General features: G+C 29.1%; 1 protein-coding gene across 24 annotated transcripts in view; it reads left to right on the top strand.

The window, feature by feature from the left end:
• Positions 1 to 15496, top strand: part of LOC145279831 (DNA-binding protein RFX2-like) — a 117956-nt gene extending 102460 nt beyond the window's left edge. For 19 of the 24 annotated variants that reach the window (XM_080131254.1, XM_080131242.1, XM_080131246.1 and 16 more), the window contains 2 exons: positions 453 to 615; positions 14937 to 15496. In XM_080131254.1, the coding sequence (XP_079987380.1) occupies positions 453 to 615; positions 14937 to 15332 (559 nt within the window). In that variant the 3' untranslated portion in view covers positions 15333 to 15496. Of the gene's footprint in view, positions 1 to 452; positions 616 to 9345; positions 9416 to 14936 lie in introns of all 24 variants that reach the window. The other 5 variants (XM_080131261.1, XM_080131262.1, XM_080131258.1 and 2 more) reach the window with 1 other exon arrangement.
• The last annotated feature ends 9094 nt before the right edge of the window (positions 15497 to 24590 follow it).

The following is a 24590-nucleotide window of genomic DNA, read 5'->3' on the forward strand; positions in this document are numbered from 1 at the left end:
AATTTTATCATATTCTTTGTATCGTTTGTACTGAGAATTAAACCTTTAATTTTAATCTTAAGTATTTTTAGGGTTATTTTATTCATAGTATTGCTTGTAGTGAGGATTGAAGAGTGTCACTTAAAACTGATTATTACCTAGAATTTTATTCTTTGCATCACAGGTTCATTACATGGCTGACAGGATGAGAACAATCTATTATGAGTGGATTAGACAAAGAGTTTAGTTTGAAATTCCATACAGATTTCAGAGTTCAAAAAGACATGGTTGACCAAAACATTGTAAGACTAACATCCAAGATGAGAATACTAGTCCAAATAACCAAAAAATGAATCATCTTAAAAATACTGAAACCTAATATCAACAATAATGGTTAAAATATTGGAGTTTATGTTAAAATGGAATGAGTACTTTTTTGGTGCTTTCATACTACATATTTTTTTTCTTTCTAGTTCTATGGTTATCCGGGATCTAACCTTACGGAGCGCTGCCAGCTTTGGTTCTTTCCACCTTATACGACTGTTGTATGACGAATACATGTTTTATCTGGTGGAGCACAAGGTGGCAGCTGCTACCGACGAGACTCCAATTGCTGTCATGGGAGAAGTCAGACAGGTAACACAGAATAGTTCCTCAGTAAATTACTCAACTTTAATCAAGTCTTTCTCGGCATTCCTTTAGTGGAAATATATCATTTACTATTACTTAAAAAAAATGTTTCTTTTGGATGTTTGATACAATAACCACTTGAGAATGAGATACTAAAAATATTTTTTTTGTTTTTACACTTGATTTTTGATTTCATTTATTTGTAAATAAATAACTTTGCTTAGAATATTTGTGTATAAAAGGTGCTTGTCCAGAATGCTCCCTCCTGAAAAAACAAAAATAAAGAAAAATCTGTATGATGTACATACCCATGATGAAAAAGAAATATATAAATTGATCAAGTAGTTTCATTTTTAAAAAAGAAAATCAAATCCTATAGCTGAAGCATGAGCAACAATCTTACGACGCCATCTTGAAAATAGTCTGGAACAAAGGAGATAACTCCAAATAATTCAAACTTGTAATATTTAAAAAAAAAAAAAAAAAAAAAAATCTTAACTGGGAGGGATAATTTAAAAAAAAAAAACTCAAATTTGCTTAAAAATGCTTTTCTGGTTAAATATAAAACTATTCAATCAATTTACATGATATTTGGTTACAATATATTTTTTTCTATAATGGGTACGTAAATAATGTAGATTTTTCTGGGGGTTTTTTTAATAGGGGAGGAATTCTGGACTAGTGCCAAATTTTTAAAGTAAACAAACGAAAGTTACATTTTATATTTTTGTAATCTCTATCTATATTGAAAAAGTATAAGAGAACTTGATGTGTATACGTTTTTTTCAACTCTCTAGTGAAAAAAATAAAAGCAAATATTAATTCAATGTTACACATTGAATTAATATTTTTCTTTATTTACTATAAGTCGATTATGTATGAAAATAAAGTAGCACAAAATACGAGAATATCTTAAATGAAATTTTAAAATGAAATACGAAAATATCGTAAAATGAAATTTAAAAAAATAATTTGACAAATTAAATCCACCAGAATGCATTTAGTTCATTCATAAACATATCACCTATTATAATCTTTTGTTAATGAGAATAAAAACAAACTTTGTGACTTCAAAATTTAAAAGGAATTTGGAAGCATTTAAACTGTTGAATAGTAATTTCAGACTTGAAATTTCTTAGCAAATCCTCATGTATTAAAAGATGAAAAGTTTTGGAAGCTATTTACATCCAAAAAATGAAGATAAAAAAATATTGTATTATAAAATTAGTGAACAATTTGATTCAATTAATAACACTAGGCAACAATTTTCTACTTTTTGAATGTTGTCTAGATTTCTACAACTGATTTAAGCTATTTTTGCACTGCTGAGTCAGGAAATGGCATCCGTTTCTTGCCATCAGATCAGGTTTTTGTGCTAAGGTAAAAATAAAATCTGATCTTATGACAAAATCGATTACATTTTGTGGCATTATCAGCTGATTTTTGTCAACATATATCATTCTAAATATGTTTTTAAGAAAAGAAATGTTTTATATTGATTACCTGATAGAAACATTAATTACTGTAAACTGAATGGTTGGCATTGATAAAAGTAAGTATACTTAAATTGCATGTTGTATGTTCAAACTTCAGGTCTTGAATTTCTGCTTCTCGAACGCCTGGAATTCTCAGCAACAAGTCTCTCTTCAGATTCCAACAGTCAGCCATCATGACTGACCCAGTGACTCTGATACCTGGTCTCCATCTCTTTCAGGTCCTGATAGAATCTCTTCCCTTGCTTATCACTCATTGAACTCAGGTTCTCAGGAAACAGGTCCATATGTGAAAGTGCATCTTGACGCTCATGTTGCAACCCAAGTTTCTGAAAGCAGTCAGCATGTTGTTGACAAGTTCTGTGTAGTTTCTGGCCTTATTGTTGCCAAGTTCTTCACTACCAGAATAAATGTCTTTCACGTTTCCAGTTTTACTTTGTTCGTTGAGTTTTCAAATTCTGGATCTCTGATGAGCTGCCGGATCTGAGGACTGTCAAAGATACCAGCTTTCAACTTCTCCATGGTCCATCGTAGAAAAGCCATGGCACAAGTAAATGAGACAGTCACCATCCTTGTCCAGAGCCTTGGTAATCTGTTTGATTAAGCTGAGCTTGATGTGCAGCAGCAGGAATAGTATTGTGTATCTGTCCATTAGAGGGTCGTTGATGACATTGCTTTCTTTGCAAAGTACCAATTCCTCCCACACAAGCCAATCCTTCTTTGTTTGTGTAATGCTGATGGTGCCACACCAATTTTTGGAAGATTTCAAGGTTTTATAACTTCAAACTGATCCCTTTTCAACATAATCACACAGAACTATCAGACCTGAATGCTTCTTGTAATCAAAATAATTGTTTCCAATTAAAAAAATTATTCGGCATGGCATTTTATCCCCACCAACCTCTTCTAAAATGCTCCACACATACATGTGAACAACGACATAAAAAACGACATGGGGACATAGCTCAAAAACTTGATCTGATTGAGCAAAATCGATGCAATTTTTGGATTCAGTCCATTAGATTCGTCCTAAATTAACTGAAAAATGCAGACAACAAATTTGTTGTTGACCAGTGTAATTTAATGACCACTTTGAAAATCTTAAAAGAAATTATAATTTAATTTTATTAAAAACGAAATAGTTAAAAAAAACGAAAACATTTGAAACAAAACTGAAAGTAATCGCAAAATCTTTTACTTAGGCATTGACTGAAAATCCTCTGGAGTACACCCCCCTTCCCTCATATTGGGCCAGATCCAATTTATCTTCCTTAAGAAAAAAGAAAACAGTTTTTGCATAGCATCCTTTTCTATATAAAACCTCTAATTAAATAAAATTATTTGGAAAAAAAAAAAAAAAAAAAAAAAAGAAAGGTTACTGAAGACAAAAAACGTAATTTTTATTTATTTAAATTTTTATTTTATTTATTTATTTTTTAGTACCTTGTTTTAGGGGTGCCATTTGTATCATTGATACTTATTTTTTTTGTTTTCATTTTTTTAAACAAAAATCACAAAATTTATGAATCTTTGTTTCAGTTTGGGGGAAATGTAAAATTATAGTTGAACAGTTTTTAATATCAGCTTCAATAAATTTGAAGATTATCCTCCATTATTTACATTGGTTTTCTTCAGATTATTATGCTTGTCAAACTAATGAATCTGGGATATTCTACCTTTTAATACTTTTAGCAAGATACAGGGCTGCCATTTTTTTTAGTATAAAGAAAGGGAAAATGAAAATAATTAAACAGATTTAAACACCCATATATATATATATATATATATATATATATATATATATATATATATATATATATATATATATATATATATAAAATTAAATTTTGCAATTATAACATTGTTTAAAAATTAAATATGGCGACATAAGATGACATCTCTACATGTGCTTTGAATTCAGTTGTTTTTTTGGGGGGGGAGGGGGTCTGCAAGAAGTGTTTCATTATTCTTATATTTTTGTGAACTTCAAATATCTCATTTCCGTTTATCAAAATTTTTTCTTCACCTAATCCTTTTTCAATCCAAGGAAAAAAAACAAAACTTTCGAACTGCTTTCTGAAGAACATTTGTCTCTGATGAGTTGTTTGGTAGGCTTCCGCTATTTAATGAAACAGACATAAAAAGCACTTCATAAAAATATGAATAAAATGTTCTAAGTGTGAATTAAATACATTTTCTGGTTTGGAGTGATAACTAACAATATATATATATAATAAAAATCTTGATATTGAAAATTTTTCAAATTTTCAAAAAACCTTATGAACCTATAAAGAACATATACAAAATTTTAATTATTTGCCAAGGAGTACAAATAAAACAAGAAAAAATATATGCACACATTTATTTTCACATAGTTTGTCAAAGATAACCACAAGAGGTATATACAAAAGCATGATATTTAATTACTAAATGAAAGTATATATGAATGCACTAATGTCCCACCATAATTGATAAAGAACTTGTAATGCCAGAGTTATCAAATAGAGAGGGATGTACATAGACAATGAATAACTTAATCCAATTTACATTTTGTTGATGATGTTCTGGGAGCTGACAGATACGACCAAACTGTGAATTCTGAAGACAACTGCAACTAGAGTTTGCTGAAGTAGCCAGACGATCAGAGCCATATCTGATTGCCAAGGCAAGAGAATAAATTCAGTTTCTATATTCTTCATTTGGTGTTGCGAGTGATAGTTTTCCTCAAATCTGGTACCGGGTTATGTACTAGAATAGTGTTATTTCCAAATAGTTATCTGTCTAAGTATAAGCAGTCTTATCATCACTTATGTGATCTGATGAAAGTGATGTGTCAACTATTTCGCCCTTAATCACATTAAATAACTAGAACAATACTCAGTACAGTGAACCTTTATCCAGAGTTATTTGTAACCGTAATTTACATCAGGTGAAGCCATAAAAAAGGAAAAAGTAAAAAAAGACTTTACCTCTTAAAACGTATAGTTAAAATTGTTAGATGCAAAATTTCATTTCTATGTATATAATTCATTCCTAAATTAATCAACTAATCATTTTGAATTTCGGAACATGGCTATTTGGTGTGAAGGTAGGTAATGTAGGCTATATTTAGTTTAATTTAACTTTATTCGATGTGGGCAAGAAGAGTGTAGAAGCCCTCCATGAGAATTAAGATACTTCCAACTTTTTGTGAAATTTTACCCAAAGTATTATTAATCAATTAATAAATATTGTCCAAATTTCAGTTTCTTTGGAGTATTTTAAAGAGTTTTTATAGAGAATATGGGTACAACCTCCTATTTGAAAAAAATTAAATATTTCAGATTTGTATTAAATTTGATCCAGTCATTAGACATCAATTAAGCAAAATTCTCTTAATTTCAATTTCTTTTTAAACCTAAGCCTTATGTTTTTAGAGATTTCTTAGAATGAAAACCATGTATTGGATTTTGATCAATAGTGGATAAAGGCTTCTAGACATAACATTTAGTATCATTATAGTTTGATTTTAATCTTTATAAAGCAACATGACAGTAGTGCAAAACTGTTCTGTCCAGGGAAAATTCATTTTACCTATCCTGGGACGGGTATTCTTCTTCTTATAAAAGAAATGAATAAATATGAAAAAATGTATTAGGGTCTATTTTTAATTACAATCCATCTTTTTAACAAGTTTTATATAAATCCAATCAATATTTTTTGTGTTATCATTTTGCTCACAAACAAACCTGACAAGATTTACTTATGAAATACTTTTTAATTACTGAAGCCCCTAATACCTTCTAAGCTCGTACATTTCTCCAGCTTGCTTGAACATTATTCAATCTTATTTTACTGTTTTTCTTTTGATTCTCCTTCTGATGACTTGTTTTCACTCCTGGGTTTCTTTGTTGTTGGTTGTTGAGTTTCTTTTTTTAGCTAACACATTTATAGATGCTTGTTTTATTGTCGCTTATTTAAATCTCTACGTTGTATTCAATACCTTTACTCTCGTTGTTACAGATTTCTTTTATATTATGAAATTAGGCAAATGTTCATGAAAGAACTAAGTTTCATTTTTTCATAAATGCTTGTAGGTGTATAGTTAGACTAGACTGGACTAGTGTTTAGAAGAGATAAATAAAAAATTATAGTTTTTTTTGTGTCATCCATCATTGTAAAAGTCTAATTTTTCACAAATAAATGCTTTTAAGGAACAGACTGGGTGATTATTTCTCTTCTGGCAAAAGTAATAAAAATTTCAGTGTATGACTAGTACTCTCTTTCTTTCTCTTTTCCCACTCTCATGAAAAAAACAAAACAAAAATAACATATCTGTATGATGTACGTACTTCTGATGGAAAAAAATATTTTGAATGCTGATAGATTGCAAATGAGTAGATAATGTAAAATAGGTTTTTTTAATTAATTTCTTACCAGACTTTTGATAATATTGAACTTATGTATTTACAATAAAATGAATAATTTTTTCAGAAGTTGTATTTCTTTCAATAAAAATGATTTAGTTGCAGTTTTTTCTTTCCTGTTCAGTTTCACATCTTTTTAATGAGAAAGTTTTATTTATTTTGTATGCAAAATGCTGTAGCATATTTTAATTCAATACATTTTGAATGAAACTTTCTAAATTCTTACTAGGACAGTTATGAAAAACACAATGCTAGGTGACGCATGTATTGAGATGAGCTGTCCCAACTATATACCAAAGTAGGACAAAGACAAATGTCAGATATGAAAAAAAAAAACAAAACAAAAAAACAGGTTGGCCTTAGAAAGAAAAAAAAAAAAGAAATAACCTGTAAAAATGGTCATAAGATGAGCCAAACTTACAAATAATGCCATCATAACACATGCATGAAAAAAGACACCACAATTGCAGAGCATTGATCTTTCATCTCTAGGCTTTTCTCTTTTTATGATGCAAGCGTTCATAAAGATAAAATGTAAAAGAAATAAAAAGAAGTTTATTTTCTTTACTCTAATTCCTCATTATTCTTTCACCAACAGAATTTAGTATTGTACAAAAAGAAAGGATTAATTAAAGAAGAAACAACTGAATCTTTTGTAAACTAGTATACAGCTTCTGTCAAAAATAATGAAAAGAAATTATTTTCCACTAGTATTCATACTAACATTCATTAAAATGTTATAGCATTAAATCAGTAATTTAATTTTGCATATATGAGTTGTCATCATTTCTCATGACTTTAAGAAAAAAAAAAGCACCTACCATTTAATTTTTTTATTTAAAGTGAAAGATTTCTTTCAGATTTCATTTCAAACAGTGAAGGTTGTCTGACTTGCTATTTGCCTTCTTCCCTCCACTTGAAATTGCTTTGGCCAGACGCATTGTTTTTTTTGGGTTTTTTTATTGTATAATATTAAACTGGATTCTCTAACTTGGCTCCGTTCATAATAATACAGCCGTGAACTTTTTTGATAAAGGTATGAGAATCATATCCAAAAATATTTCAAAACAATTAAAAAAAAAAGTACCACTATGGTAAAAATAGAGTTTACATGGTCAAAATTATGTGTTTAGAAAATTATATTTTTAGAGTTATATCCCCTTTACATTATCTAAACATCTATAGATTATGGCCATTTATCGCACTTACAGTGATATCAAAACTTTTATTTTATATACAAAATGCAAAAACTTCATTTTTAGAAAAAAAAACTAGACACAGACAGTGCTCACCATCAGCAGCTCTCCATCTTCAGATATGAAGATGCATATCATCAGGTGGTAAGCATTATTGGCTGTTGTTTTTGCTCATCTCATCACAAACAATGTTCTTTTTTGGTGAGGTATGCATACTTCATGCTGAGGTGTTTATGATGTTTGCTTTTTATCCTGCTTTTCTAACAAACTATCCAATCTCCAGTTTGAAGTTTCCTGGTTCCTTTGAACATTTAGTCTTGTTTTTTTGGTAAACCTGCCAGTAGGACAAAAGGAGAGTATACCTGTATGTACATATAATCAACATATTTGCCCTAAATACTTGCATATTGACTGACTTGCAAAATGACATCTTGTTAATTCATTATTTGTTGTTGTTTTTTTCTAATTCGATGATTGCTGCCGTTTTATTATTATGGCTCTATTTACGCATATTTTTTTAATTGTGGATGGAAAATTAACATTTTGATTAGATCAATTTACTCCTGGTTTGACATTAACATCCCCTTCTCTCCAACAAATATGCACATATACATACACATGCAAAAAAAATATGACCCAGCAAATATGTCAGTGAGTATTCCTTACCTGTTCCCATGTAGGATACTGCCTACTGTTGTGGGTGCATATACCTGTGCATCTTCTGTTGTAACCCAGGCTGTCATAAATGCTTGTGCTGTTAAACTCAACTGTTGATAAAAAAAACTCCTGGACACTTGTGTTTTAAAAAGTTTTATTTAAACAGAACAAAGACAGAAAACTGAAATGGATATGTAAAAAAGAGAAAAAGAAAATTGAAGGGTAACCTGATAACATATAAAAGTTAAGTTGCCTTTTAGTTACCTGTATGCCACTGGCCCCGCCCCTTTGCTAGGACTGACTGGGACGATGGCAACCTGCATCTGTTCAGGTTGGTTGTCAGCAGACCGTTCTCCTAAATGACTTTCACGTTTAGGGCGCCCTCTCCCAGGGTCCCTACTTGCTAAACATTCTACATTAATTTCATTATGAAATATTCCATCATAATGCATTTCGATTCATTCATACAGCAGTTAGCAATTTCATCATTTTATCATATTGTAAATTAAAACCAAAGGACTCTGCCTCCATCCCTCTCTCACAAAAAGAAAAGCACCTCATATAAAACCAAACTAATTGGAAAGTATCCACGTTCTGATAATGTTTTTTTTTTTTTTTTACTATGGATTGAGGTTTAGCATTTGGGCTTAAAAGGGTCTTTCTGGTTAATTTAATTCTAGGGGTTACAATTCTTGGTTTCCTCAATTTTTTTTCTGAGCAACACTGAGGACATTAGTCCTACTAGTTTTTAATAACAATTTTATTCATATTATCTATAATTCTTAACTTCTCTAATTCTCTAATGAATTCATTGTTCTCAGTTTAATTCTTAAAAAAAAAAGCATGTGATTATAGGAAGCAGTGAATGTTGCAACATTGAATCCATCATCTCAAATTCAAAGCAAAATTATCCTGAATGGCATGCCTTCATCTCTCTAATAGCTAACTATTAAATTGATATATTTAATTTTTTTATAATTCCAGAGAAGTTCTAGAGAGAGCTTAGCCAAAATCCTCCTCCCCCCTGCGTCTGAACAGGATGCCATCTTAAGAGGTAATTTATGCTTGTCCAAGTCAACAACTAAAAGCTATAACAATGAAAATATTTTAATTCAACTCCTCAATTTCAAAAGCTTCCTTTTATGCAAGTTTTCTCTTGTGAGAAAACCTGTTTTAATATTCATCTGACAAGCATTGTTACATTCTTAATATTATGAACTTAGTGACAACATATAGAAGAATCATGAGTAGTCCTTATTTTTTCAAACTTAGTTGATGTAGATTTTTTTTCATTGAAAGTAAATTTAGTCATCTTTTGATAGGATCATTCCAGGAATGGAGAATTTTATTCAGGTTAGGTTGTATTTATTTAAGATGAATGTTTAACATTCATATATTTTATTAAATTTCAAATGTTGTTTTCCAAAATGGATTTTGTTATTTATAAATTATAAAATTTCCTTACAAAGTTGTAGGAAATTTTTTTCTTACTGTTTTTTTATCTGATATTATTTTTATACATAGATATAGTTTACTTATCAGGTAAATATGAAACTATGTGATTGTATTTTTTCTTTTATTTAAGTGTTAAATATTATTTAACATTCTATTTGAATCATTGTTCTTTTTGTTATAGCATACTATTTTTAAAATTGAATGAATTTAGAATAATTATGTGAAGTCTTTTTTGATAAACAAAAAAAGTAATTCGGATTTATCTTCTAAATAGTATTTTCTATTTGAATATTTAAAGATTAAGATCACAAAATGAATTGAAATTAGATAAGCTGGAGTTAAAACTAAACTGTTTATTTTTTTTAAGTAATGATGCATTTACAGATTCTATATAACTAGCATACAATGTATCTTTGCAATATAAACATATGAAACTTGTAATGCATTGAATTTAAGGTATAAATATTTTGTAGACAGTATTTATAGAATTAGCTTTGGTAGTTTGACAGGGCTTAAAATATAATTATTTAAATATAAGAATGTATTATTAATATAGTTACTATTAATAGTTGAATTTGCTGCTGAGAGCAAAAATGGTGGCCATTTTAATTAATATTTGACTGCTGAGAAGAAAGATGTTTTTTCTTTTTCTTTTTTTCAGAAAATTGTTTCAAACAGGATAATGGATATTTGTGAAGAAGTTAAATTAAATAACAATTTATTGTTCTGAATAACATGGTGGAATAATCCACAGGAAGAACTAGCTGTTGAGAATTAAATATTAGTTTTTTAGGTAGGAGCCTATCGATGACAAAAATTGAGAATCTGACTGATTTTATTATATTGTTTTAAGTTGATGCATTCAGTTGAAAATGATCTGCCTATTTTCTTAGTGAACATAAGAATTGGGTAATAATAGTATAATTTGAAAACCTACAAAAAAAAAAATGGACTAAACAAATAAAAGAAGTGAAAAAGTCTTAATTATAAAAATAGATTGTAGTCCTTAGACTTAACTACTTTATTAGAGAGATGGAAAAGGAGAGATTTAATTGAAACCTTCAAAATAATAGGATTTCTAAGTATAGAATAAAAAGCATTTTTTTATTTTTTGTGTATCATCTTTCACTGCAAATTTATTGACAGGAAATATTTCCAAAATAAAATCTATCATACATACACTTATCTTGGTTGTTATTTTAGTCATATTTCAACCAATCTTCTTTAGGTACATCTTTTCAAACTTGTGAATTTTCATGTTGAACTCCTGGACCATGGTGTAGCAGATAAAGGTTCACAGTCAGTTCTAAGTGGCAGCCTTCTGGAAGATGATAATTCAATTAATTTTGAAACAATCAAGTTTAAAATAGCATTAGTGTTGAAATCTTTAAGACTAAATTAGATGCATTCAGAAATAATTTTTCAAAGAATGGACTTGTAGGTTTGTTTTGGTGAGTTTATTTTATTAAATAATTAAGAATATGATCTGTATATTCATTTAAAAATATTTGGTTATAATGTCCTAAAAAAATGCTGTTTTAGAAGTGGGTGATCCTTACCGCCTGGTGGCCTGGAAGTGGGTGATCATTTTAGATTCAATCTATCTATATATATATAAAAGTGAACGTGTCTGTGTGTGTACATTTTCCAACGCAATAACTCTGGTATATCTATAAAAGTGAAATTGTCTGTGTGTATACATTTCCCTACTAAACTACTCTGTCAATTTTCAGTCTACAGACTCTAGATTTGACATAAGAGCTATTGAGATTTGGGAAAATCTTTTTAATTCGTTATTGGCCAGAAATTTGGCTGTCAAGGGGTCAAAGTTCAACAATTTGACCTTTGAAAACTCTACCAAACTCCTCCATCAGTTGGGGGTCTAAACACTTGAAATTTTAGATGTAGTTACTTGGACATAGATCAAACTTTATAATTTGATTTGAACCCAAAACAATAAATGCTAAGGGACTTAAATTGGGGTCAAATTTAAAAAACAATTGACCTCTATGGTCTCTACCAAATTACTCAGCCAATTTTTGGTCTCAACATTTGAAATTTTACATAAAGTGTATTCAGACATAGAGCAAGCTTTCTAATTTGGCTGCCAAGGGGTCAAAGTTCAAAAGATTTGACCTTTGCAGTCTCTAGCAAACTATTCAGCCAATTTTAGGTCTAAACATTTGAAATTTTACATAAAGGATATTCAGACTGCAGCAAGCTTTTTAATCAGTTTTTGGACGAAAATTTGACTGCCAACAGGTCAAAGTTTACAGAGCCTTTGCAGATTCTACCAAACTCCTCCACTAATTTTGGATCCAAGCACTTGAAATTTTAGATGTAAATTACCTGGATATGAGTCAAACTTTTATTTATATATACATAGTACATAGGGCCCGAGCAAAGCTGGGTTGAACTGTTAATTTATACACAAAATTGTTTTCTTATTCTAAGTTGCAAAAATTATTTTTATTGCAAATTTTTTGAGCTGTTTATATGTAATCACCTGAAAAAGTAGAATGTCATTTTTCTTTTGGAGGGAATTAGCAAAGGATGCATTTTACTTAGATGTTTTATTAAAAATTGAAATGGGATTATTAATTAAAATCAGAGATGCTGACATGTCTATATGAAGCGAGGTATGTTTAGATATTTGTATGTATAATTCAGTCCTACTAATTAACCGATTATTATGAATTTTAAAACATGGCTGCTTAGCATAAGAGGTTATAATGTGGGCTATATTTGATTTAATATAACTTTGTACAAGGGGTGGGCTTTGTGAAAATTAAGATGCCTTTGATTTTTATGAAATTTTATCTATGAATTAAATTTTAGACATTTTCTAAAATTAAAATAAGAATTCTAAACATAATATTTAATCTATATAAATAAAAATGTAATTGTTTGTATGTTACTAACAGGTAATCTAAAAAAAACTAATTTACCGATTGACTTGAAGTTTTGCTATAGCATTTTAATCGAATAAATGTGTTTTATATATTACTTTTTAATTATAACATTCTACAAATTTTTTTTTTTAATAAATTATTTACTTTTCTTTGTAACGAAGTAATTATTTTATTATACGGGAATTATCACCGTTGGATGACTACACATTTTCTTCTCTTTCTTTAAAATTTCTTTCTGGGTGGGATTTAATGCTAAAATACTAAACTTTCGCATAAATATGGGGTGCTTTCAATAAGTTTTCAAACTTTTTTGTACAGGCATTTAAACTTGTTGTAGACTCTTAAAAATTCAGTATGTTATTGCAGTACATCTTGATTTCAGGTTCTAAAGAACAACTACAGCAAGAATTGGAATACATTCTACTAAAGCTTGATTGTCACAGCTGGTGAATTTCAAAAATACAATCTGGATGTGAGGACACTTTAGAAGAACGATATGCAATAAAATTCTGCTTTAAACTTGAAAAAATGCTACAGAAACATATGGAATGCTTATTGCTTTTGGAGCATCTTGCATGAATAGAGCATTAGATTTTGAGTGGCATAAGAGATTCAAGGAGGGCAGCGATTCTGTGAGGGATGATGAGAGATGTGGGAGGAGTAAGGAAGTCAGAACATCAAAGTTGATTGGCCACATAAAGAATTTCAGGAATAAAAACCATCATGTGTCTATAGAGACAATAAGTGCACAGTTTGATGTCAGTGTGGGAACTGTACACAAAATTATTTGAGAGGAACTGAAAATGTAGAAGATTTCCTCAAAGTTTGTCCCAAGGGTGCTCAGAGAAGATCAGAAAGAAGGACATGACAGCAGGGAGATAATTGAGCTGATCGATTCAGATCCCACAGTTCTTGATGCTCTGATAACCTGCGATGAAAGCTGGATCTACTACCAGAGACTAAGAGACAGAGTTACCAGAGAAAGCATGCTGGCTCTCCCAGACCCAAGAAGGCCAAACATAGCAAATCCACACAGAAACTTATGATGATCCCTGTTTTTGATAGCATGGGCATGATCATTGGGTTCCCACTGGACAGTTAGTCAACAAGGAATACTATTTTGAGGTTTTAAGTGCTACGCAAATTACTGTAATTTTTATTAAACAAAACATTGAGGAATTGTAAGAAAAGAAAGACTCTATTACTTTTTCTTTTTCACAAAACTTCTATTTCAGCTATTTTATTTAATGTGACAAAGTTTATAACATTAAAAACAAAAATGTAGGATTGAACATTACATAAAAAGGGCAGAACAGAAGCATAAATGACTGAGTCCATCAAGACTGGTTTCAACATATGGTTTCAGGTGAAAACTTAGAATTGATATAAAAATGTTCCGCTTACGAAACACAACTTCCTGATTTAGTTTTAAATAACGAAGCAACTTTCCTACATTTCACACTTTACAGAAATATGCAACACTTGATTATATTTTGCATAAATGTTTTTTACAATGGTTTAAATCTGTTTTTTAGAATTATAACAATATATTACTTTATTAAATATTTATTTAAATTTTTTATATTTTTTAGAAAAATAGAATAAATGTTTTTGGCATCACTGAGTTAAAAACATTACTCCAGCATTATTTTACAAAGCTAAGTGACAATATTTACAATTGTATGGTTTACATAAACACAATGATTGCCTCTCACGTGGACAATTATGTTGTGTGTTTTAGAGTGGGCAAACCAAACAATCTTTATAACTACATAGAAAATAGAACAACTAAAATTATTGTGTATCCAAAAGTATTGTGAAATTGTGCATATAAAAAAACATGTACATATTTTTTTTGTTCTTGTTTAACTACATTAAGCCACAACAACACCTGGCTGAGTATGGCTAATAGTGATATATTTTGATTTTAATCTTCATAATGAAACATAGAAGTGGTGCAAAAGTTTTCTATTTGAGGAATTAATTTTACTTATCCTGGGACAGGTATTCTTTTAGTAAATAAATAAAAATCAGTTTACTTGAATTTGCTTAATAGATTGTGTGTATAAAAAAAATACTATTTTGGAATGTGTCTTGCCTTATGAAATGCAACTAATTCACTTGTTTTTATACATCTGGAGTTCAAGAGAATTCTCATCACATTATTTTCATTTATAATGTATTTTCCTTTTATTTTTGTTCTTTCAGTTTATTGACCTCGGAAATACAGCCGCCTTGAATTCCTTTGACTCTACTGATAACAATAACGCAGTTGGTGTTGGCATGAAACCAGCATCATACATTCCTCATACTGTGATCAACAGTTCTGGAAATGGCCATGCTGTTGAATCTGCCTCCTCGACCAGCACCAATGCCACTGCAACTGTTATGGTTCTTACGCCGGCCATTTCACACACTAGCAATATGGCTACCAGTTCGACTACTGTTCAGACCAACTCCATCACAAATTCCCATCAAGTCACTCTACGAGCCACTCCAGCAAATTCACAGATTGCAACAGGACAAAAGACAATTGTGGTCATGCCAATCTCGACGGTTGGAGCTGGCGATCCCCATTCGTTGAAACGAATGAAAACTGAATAATCTATTATTAAATGTAAATGTAAATCCACGTCTTTTCTTGACCGCTTATTGTTCTCTGGGGAAATTTCTGTTTGGCCAGTTTTAAATGTGATATTTTACAGAAAAAGGGAGAAAAATACAAAAAAATCAACAAAACAAAAAAATCTTGTGCTTCAAAATTATCACCAGTGCGTATGTATTTGTTTTGTTTTTATATCTTTGTGTGTGTGTGTGTGTACAGGGTGAGTTAGAAGTAAATGGGTGGTCAAAATCAAATGTACTTATCAAAATACTCTGGATATTGTAGTTTCAAACTATATATATATATATATATATATATATATATATATATATATAAAATGTTAAGCCTATACTAAATGGGTGACGATTTGGTAGTACCAGTTGCTGTATATGGAAGTGCTCTCTGCTTATCCCGACATTACTTCCAGTTATCCTGAACTTTTCCTTGCCACTGGACTCAAGTCATGTCAGTTCAGGAGAGGTGTTGTTAGGAATTGCACACTCCTTGCTTCACGATAGCCTCCCTGCACCATTACATGGTGTTATCCATTGTCTTTTGAGATTGAACAAAGGCTTTTTTTATTTATTTTATTTGAACAGAGAATGTTTTGACTGCTCCATTACTTCTGTCTGACCCTATACATATATGTATGTGTGTATGCGTGTGATCTCATATGACAGACATTTTAACCCCTTCACTGTGTTTTAGACTGAAAATCAATTTGAATTTGCTGCCAACAGTTTTAAGAACAAAAAATAACTATGAATTGGCACAGAACTGATATAAGATGACATTTTCTTCTTTTTTTTTCATTGTTTTCAAATAAAGAAAAGTATTTTTTATCGTTACTTTTTCTTGGCATAATGAGGTTTTATGTTGATAATGAAAGTCAATTTTTATTTGCAATAATTTTAGTAAAATCATTGGCTCATATTTTTATTTTAATTAATTTTTTTCATGAAATACTTTAATTTTACTTTTAAATTCTAAACAGTAAAATTACAAAACATTTTATTGATATTGAAGAGCTTTTTCAGTGATTCCATAGATTACCATTTGGTTAACAGCTACTTTCATTAACTAGATATATAAAAAAAAAAATGTTTGATTTTAATTTTTATCTGCTGTTGAAATAATCATGTATAGTGCCATGATTTTCCTGAAATTTCTAAAGGTCAGTATAATATCCTCAAAAGATTCTATCAAGAAAGTCAACTTATGATAAAAACTCTATTTTAAATGATGCCTGCTCTCTTAAAAAAGCAATTCTCATTTGTTATAAGAATGATTATTATCTAATGATTTTATTTTTTCCTGATTTTGTTTTCTTTTAGTAAATGATTAAATGTGTATAATTGTTAACCTTATCTGTTGTTTTATAGTACGTTTTGTACAAAGTGACTTTCAGTGCTTTTAAAATGTTTTAATTATACAGAGTTTTTCGGAATTAACCATCTAAGACGGTTAATCTTTGGACAACCTAGACATACACAATCTTTTTTTTTTTTTTCTTTTTTTTTTTAATTTCATCAATTCAGTTCTGTGCCATTCATTCCCCCATTTCATATGAATCATGTACATTTTCTGCTGCCATTCTGTTATTTATTTGTTTACATAATTGTCACAATCAAACCAATCTGGATAAAATAATCTAGTGCAGGTCCTGCTTTAGCAGGATAAACGCAGAAGAGAAAATATATGTAAATCGTCACTGTAAAATTTGATTTTTTTTTTTTTTTTTTTTTGATATGTGATAAAAAAAAATCTGTTATTTATGAAAATACAGGTGAAATGCTAGTCGAGATGTTCTGTCTTCTGCAGCTGTATCTCAAACGCCTTGCTTTCTTTTCTAGTTTGCTGTTTCGCTTCAACCTGCCACATGCTGTACCCTGTACTATTTGATATATATGATTGATAGTTAGAAAAACAAAGTTCAAGACATGATGAATGCCTGCTTTATCCATTCTGTTTTGTTTATTATTACTACTACTTTTGATTCCATATGCTTTACCAGAATTGGGTTTCCTCAAACTGCTCAATTTTGAACTCTTTCTCTCTGATATTAACTTTGATATTTGAAGGTTGTTTTGTGCAAAGATTACGACAAAATATGCTTTGGTTTTAATTATTAAATATTCAGATATTGAAATTTTAAAATCTAAAACAAATTTTAATATGAATAAGTTTAATTTGGACATTAATTATTTTTTAGTTTATTTATTCTACTAGTAATTAATCTTTATAATTTTAATGAATTAAAACAAATAATTCACTTAGTTTTAATGTAACTCTATCAGTGTTATTACTTTTGATCCTATATATAAATGTAATTAATAGAAGGCCATACACTGCAAAGGTGTAACCGATCAACCCAAGCTGAACCAAATTAAGATATAAAAGTGCAACAAACTATGCAGATTCACTCTTTATTAATAAAATGTATATTTAAAAAAAATTTTTTAACTTTATATTTTAACATTTTATTGTGTTCTTACTTGCATAGAGTGGTTTGATGGAAGTTCTATATCATATATTTTGGGGATAATATCCTTTTGTTAGATATGTGTTCAACTTTAGTTCAAATGTGCAAATTAAAGATTTTTCAAAATATCATATGATATGGAACTTCCATCAGACTACACTGGTGCAAGTAAGAACACAATACAATATTATAAAAGTATAAAATAAAATTTTAAAAATACATATGTATTGCAATTATAAAAGAGGAAGCTGAATAGCCCGTTTTACTTTTATGTCTTAATTTGCTTCAGTTTGTGTCGATCCGTTACACTTTTGCATTGTATTGCCTTCTATGAATTATCTTTATATACACACTATGCAATGGTTCAATCAAACTACATTAATCTCTTTGATCTCACATGTTTTACCAGATTTAGATTTCCTTAAACTTTTCAATTTCAAAGTTTCTCATTTTCCTCCTTCCTCAATTATATTAACTTTGATATGTTAAGATTAACTTTATATTTTAATATAATGTGTACTGATTGCAACAAAATATGTTTAAAACTTTTTATAAATTATCAAATATTGAATTCTTAAAATCTAAAAAAAATAAGTTTGATTATAATTTAAGTTTTTATTTTTATTTATTTACAATTTGATTAATCTTTAATTTTATTTAATTGCACAATACCTACTAATAACAGTTCTCTTAGTAATTAAAGGATTCAATTATTTGATGCCATTTATTTTAAATCTCATAGTCATTTATCTTCTTCCTAGGGCATAATATCTTGGTTGGGATTTTTTGTACAATGAATGAACTTTTATCATTATTTATTTTTGTTCTTACCATTGCAACCATCATTTATAGAAATAGTATTTTTCCTGCTCTTATAAGTTGCCATTTAATACACCTTTTACTAATACTATTCATTTTTAATTTTTAAAGTAGAACTGCATATTTTAAAACAATTTTAATTTATTTTTTAAATCACGTATTAATGCAATGTTTCATGTACAAAATGTTTTAGCTCTTAAAATCATATTGATACAGTGTTTAAAGTTTTGGAAAATTTCAGTTAATTTACTCATTTATATAAAATATTGATTGAAAAGAACTGGATAAATATAAAATTATCTTAAGTTTTAATATTGTAGTAGTTTTATCACTGTCAGAAGTATGAAATAATTTTATATATACTAAAATATGTTAGACTGTCTTTTGACAAAGACTGAAGTGTAGTATTTGTTCTGATATTACATTTCATCTATTTTATCCTCAGTTAGTCAAGGAAAATTCTTTCTTGACTGAAGAACTGTTTATTTATGTCTCAATCCAATGTGCCTCTTTTTTGGGAACTGAATTTTCCTCATTAAAAACTGACTTTGTATCCAGCTCTGCCCTTGTAAGGAGGCAAATAACTAAAGACTGTCTAAAAATATTGTCATAGATGAATATTGAAAAGTTATGTTTTGTTTTACAGTTCCATTGTTTTGTTTTTATAGTTAGATTTGTCTTTTTTTTTTTTTTTTTAGTGGGGGGTGTTTTCTTGAAGTTAGCAACTAAATCTATTCAACTGTCAAATTGTTCATTTATTTATTTATTGATGTCCATATAAGTCAGTTCATTTGTAAGCTTATAAAAGTTGGCATTTCTAAACCTTAGCACACACTTTGTTGAAGCCTGCTTGTAAAATACAGCCATTTTAACATATATTGTATATTTCTTGTACAGTTAAAAAATGAAAAGGTGTAAGCTATAGATATTCAAATGCTGAATTTATCTAAAAATCATACTGGCTTACATTATGATATAAGGCCAGGAATTCCCTCCATTGTTTCTTTAAAACTGTTGAGCACTTTAATGAATATACTGGTGTGACTAAAGAATCTGCTATGCCAGGTTCAAATTTTGTTTCATATATCTCATTTAATTACATTGTAATATCATCACGAGTAGGTATGCCCCATCCCCCTTGTCAGTTCGTGGTGAAATAAAAATCTGTAGTCAGCAAACCATTTATAATAAGAATTGTTTCAGCATTAATAATCCCCTAAAAAGAGTTGATAAACTATAAAATAACTAAACTAAAATCTTAAATAATAATTTCTGAAATAGTACACATTTTTGTTTCAATATAGATATGTATAACTATCCCATTGTGTGTAACATTAAGGAAGGTAAGTCTTTAAGTATATATTAAATCAAAACCGCTGATTCTATATATTAGTATTGTTTGTAATGATGCAAACATAACTAGTTTTACCAAATGAATTTAATTATAAAACTTGAGGCATCTAATTCTTAAACAGGCTTTATTTATAGGGTTAGTGTTCTTTTTAGATATCCACACTTGACAGTGCATATTCCATTGATAACAAATAAAATAAGCAATGAGAAATTAAAGAAAAAGAAAAACACCTACGTCTATGTCACTTATCATAGGAATTATGATTTGTACTGTTACATTACTTTTTTTTTTATATATATATATATATTGAGTTATCTTTATGGATTTTCAAAGTAAGCCCAAACAGCATTTAAGCTGAAATCAAATTTTGCTTCTGACTAATAAATTTGCATTTGTTATTGTTGTACCATGTTATCAGCAATATAATTATATACTTTGTTATAATTTATTTTTAAAATTATTTAGTTTGGCTCACACAAATGATAATGTCATGTTTCTGTTTCAATATATATATGTACAAATAATTGCTTTTCTGTTTAACATTTAGATAGGTAATTCATAGAGTACATATTCAAGCCAAAACAGTTGATTCTGAATAACAATTTTAAATAATCACCTAAAAATATATCAGCAAAGAGGATAACTCATATTTTACATTAAAAACTGTGAGTTGTCTACCTTACAACTACAGTTTTATTTCTTTTTTTTTCTTCTTTTTTTTGTATAAGTATAAAAATGCACAAATAGAAATTAAAAACTAAAATGACATTACAATCAATACCAGGTAGGTACAGCTAGTTTTAAATTATTTATATTAGTCTCTAAATTATTTTATATCTACAGCTATATATATATATATATATATATATATATATATATATATATATATATATATAATTAGATGTTGCATCATTCAACAGAAACTATCTAATAGTAACAGCCATACTCGGGCTTATCAAAACCTGATGCCTCATAGTTTCAAGCAACCAAATTTTTAAAGTGTTAAGAAACTACATTAACTAATTGTTTTCGACAACTGTAATTTGCCTTGGATCATTTTGAGTCTATATCTTAAAACATTCCTTTATTGCCAATTTTGATGAGGGCTCAATAATTATTTGCATATTGACACAGTGAAGAGGTTTTACTCCTGCTCAAAAACAATGCAAATAGATTGCAATCATGTTTCTGCTCAAAAATTCTATAATACATTTTATTTGATGCTCTTTATTTCTTTCTTTCAAATTAAATTCCATTGATTTTTGTTGTAAAACATTGGCATTTGAAGAAAGAAATGAAAAAAATAAGTGTCTATCTTAAAGATTATTAGAGCAATCCAAACTGAAGCCTTTCTAACTCGATTCTATCTCAACTGCTTATGTGATGAACAAGTGTTGATTTTTATTTTAACAAAATCTTTTTTCTTTTTTATAAGTAAAAAAATTCTATTTGCTTCTACTTTATTCCTTGTTATAAATTATATTAAATTTTATCTTTATATTTTCACCCAGATTTTATATGTACAGCCTACTCCTTAGGTCCATTCAGTTGGATAGAAGTTTTCTTTTCTTAGTACATCTGATATATTGTTATTTACGATTTCAGATTGTCTTATCTTGGTTTCTGACATTTTCACAACATTTTGATTGTTATACTTTCTGGCCTTCATCAGTTGCCTTTTGTTTTTTGTTGCTTTTTTTTTTTTTTCCTATCAGAAAGATACATGCATAAGATCAAAGAATTCAACATCATCATACAGAAATTTAAATGTAATGTCTACAAAAAAATTTTTAACCGAATTCTTTACCCTATTAATCTGCACCTCTACTGCAGTCAGTAGCAATATGTTTTGTTTTGGGGTGAATAAAAGTTTTTTAAAAATTCCAAGTATTGTGAAAATGTCAATAAGATAAGGATAACAGTTTGAAACCTGTGGATAAATGTAGATTTTCTTTTAATTGTAATTTAATGGTAAAACATGTGTGCTTTATGAATATTGTATAAAACCTAACAAAAGTTTTTGCAAGGAAGTTTTAATTTTGGTTGACAAATGTTTCATTTAAGAATAAAAAGAATAAATATGATATAAGATATATTAAAATCATGATCATCCAACAAATGTAGAAACATTTTAATTAAAGCTTCATTTTTTTTTTTTTTAGCAAATATGAATAAGACAAAATTGTATTCAATAGGGATTTCACACCAAAAATTATCAAAAGTATTTTTAGAAAAATAAAAGTGAATATCAGTAATTCGTAAGTAACACGTTGCAGGATGATGACGTTATAATAGATGTGATATTTCCTCTTATGATAGCTAGAAAACTGTGCTAGAACATTTGAGTGATCTCTCAGAGCTTGTTTCTACACATATCTATTCATTCAATGTCTAATATAAATCCTGAAGTATTCGGACCAAGGACACCTGTTGTTTCAAGTGGAAACTGAAACAATCAGTGAGTTGAATTTGTCATTATTCTTTGACTTTATCAAACTGAGCTGCAGAGTCAGGATTGATGGCAGATTCCGACAGTATGAAAGGGTCAAATCAAATGGTATCCCACGAGTGGCTTTTTGGCTCTAAAAGCGAACCATGTCATGCTGTTGAATCGATGATCATTTCCATGTCTAGTCAAAATTGCTAGAATTTTCCTGTTTTAAATAACCATTTTTTTAGCTCAAACAAATGGAAACATTATTTATCTATAAACACAGTCAAATTAATCCGGGTTTTTTTCTATTGTATACTCTCTCCAAATAATTTGGTTATTATTAGATGTGTGTGATTTTCCTGGTGTCTTTCCTTTTTCATTCTCACATCTCTTTTATGTAATAACCATAAGTTAATTAGAAGTATTTATTTTTCTCCCATGGCAGCAAGATGGGGAAGCTAGTTCCCCCTTATGAAACACTTTGGTTAGTATAGAAATAGTCATGAATGGACCCATCAACATTCCCTGGTAGGGATGCTTCAGGTGATTGTTAATAGCCTCTTTCCTCTAAAAGATAAGATAATACCTAAAAAGATGCATCTTCTAGGACTGATTCATATGATACCTCACTCAAACAAAGAAAAGTATGGTGGTTTTGATTAGTTCCTAGGTTGTTGCAATGATTGCTAATAGACACTCTGGAAGGGTGCAAAAATAGCTGTGAACAGACCTGTCAGCATTTCCTGGTAGGGGTGCCTCAGACAATTGGCAATAAACGACCACCACTACTCAAAATAAATAGCACCGAGTCGAACAATACTATTCTGTTAAAGAACAGTTCAAATCAAATAGGTTATCAGAATGGTTACCAAGGACAGATTTCCGGTTTTATGAAAATGCTGGTAAAGAACCAAATTAGAAATCCATTCTTATTTTCTTAGTTAAGCATTTGTTTACAAAATGATAATCTTTATCTATTTCTCTAAAATGTTTGTTTTCAAGCTTTAAAAGCTTTCCAATTTTTACTATTGTCTCCTCTTTAATTTCAAATTTTCGTTTTACCAATTTCATTTGTGTGAAGCAGATGACTGCATCTTCAATCAGTTCTTACATAACTCATCCACCAAATCTAATCGTCGCTTCTATTATTCCTGTTGAGGATTATTTTTCTATTGCTTCACAACCGTTGTTATCTGCTGTCATACAAACTCATTCCGTTTTCCCTCCAGAGCTATGGCTGCCTTCAGCACATTTATCGTTTGATCTTCAGCAATCAATCGATAAGTCACTGCAGTTAAGATGTTTTTATTTTCCCGCCTTCTTTGCATCTTTAGTTTATTCGATGCAGTACTCCATCTTTAATTGCTGATAGCAGGATAGCAAAAAGATATTTAGAAATTACAAACATATCTGTTTTATAGAAGTGTATATGTATGAGATTTATATATAAGGATAAAATTTGACAAAATGTATAGAAAAATAAATGGAAAAGTGGAAATAATCGCAAATATATAAAAAACAGATTCAAATCAAAAAACCATTTGATTAATATGTTGTTTCTTTTATTAGCAGAAACGTTATCAAACTTGATAAAAATTTATTTTAATGAAGTAACAAAATATACTAATATTTTTGTTGTTTCATTAAAAAAAATTTATCAACAAATATTTTTAAGTTATTTATTCAGACTACTAGGATGTTATTCACACAACATTTTCGACATTCTTCAGGTGCGTCTGAACTTTACAATCTAGACAGAATTTTAAACTGAGCTTATGGATATGTACTGCAACAGATAAATATGTTAAGTAAAACTCAGTTCCATGTAACGTAATCTAGAGATTGATGGTTCAATCTTCATTACAGGCAAGTAAGAATAAAATGAAAATATTTAAAACTTATATCGGGTCACAGCTGACAGAACAAGAACAATCTACCTAGTTAACTAAATAAAAGCTTCAGTCCAAAATTCTGTATAGATTCCAAAGTTTGACATAAAGAAGGTTGGAGATTACATTGAACAACATAGTAGTCTGACTAATCCAAATTATAAATCCTTATCTTGAAAATTTTGAAACTAAATATGTTCTTCATTTGAATCTGTGTTTTATATTCTTGCAGTTGTTTCCAGAAGTGTATATATTTAAAAAAAAACAAAAAAACAAAAA

Source organism: Euprymna scolopes, chromosome 7 (assembly GCF_053919585.1).
Source record: "Euprymna scolopes isolate OS-2025 chromosome 7, ASM5391958v1, whole genome shotgun sequence".
Lineage (NCBI taxonomy): Eukaryota > Metazoa > Mollusca > Cephalopoda > Sepiida > Sepiolidae > Euprymna > Euprymna scolopes.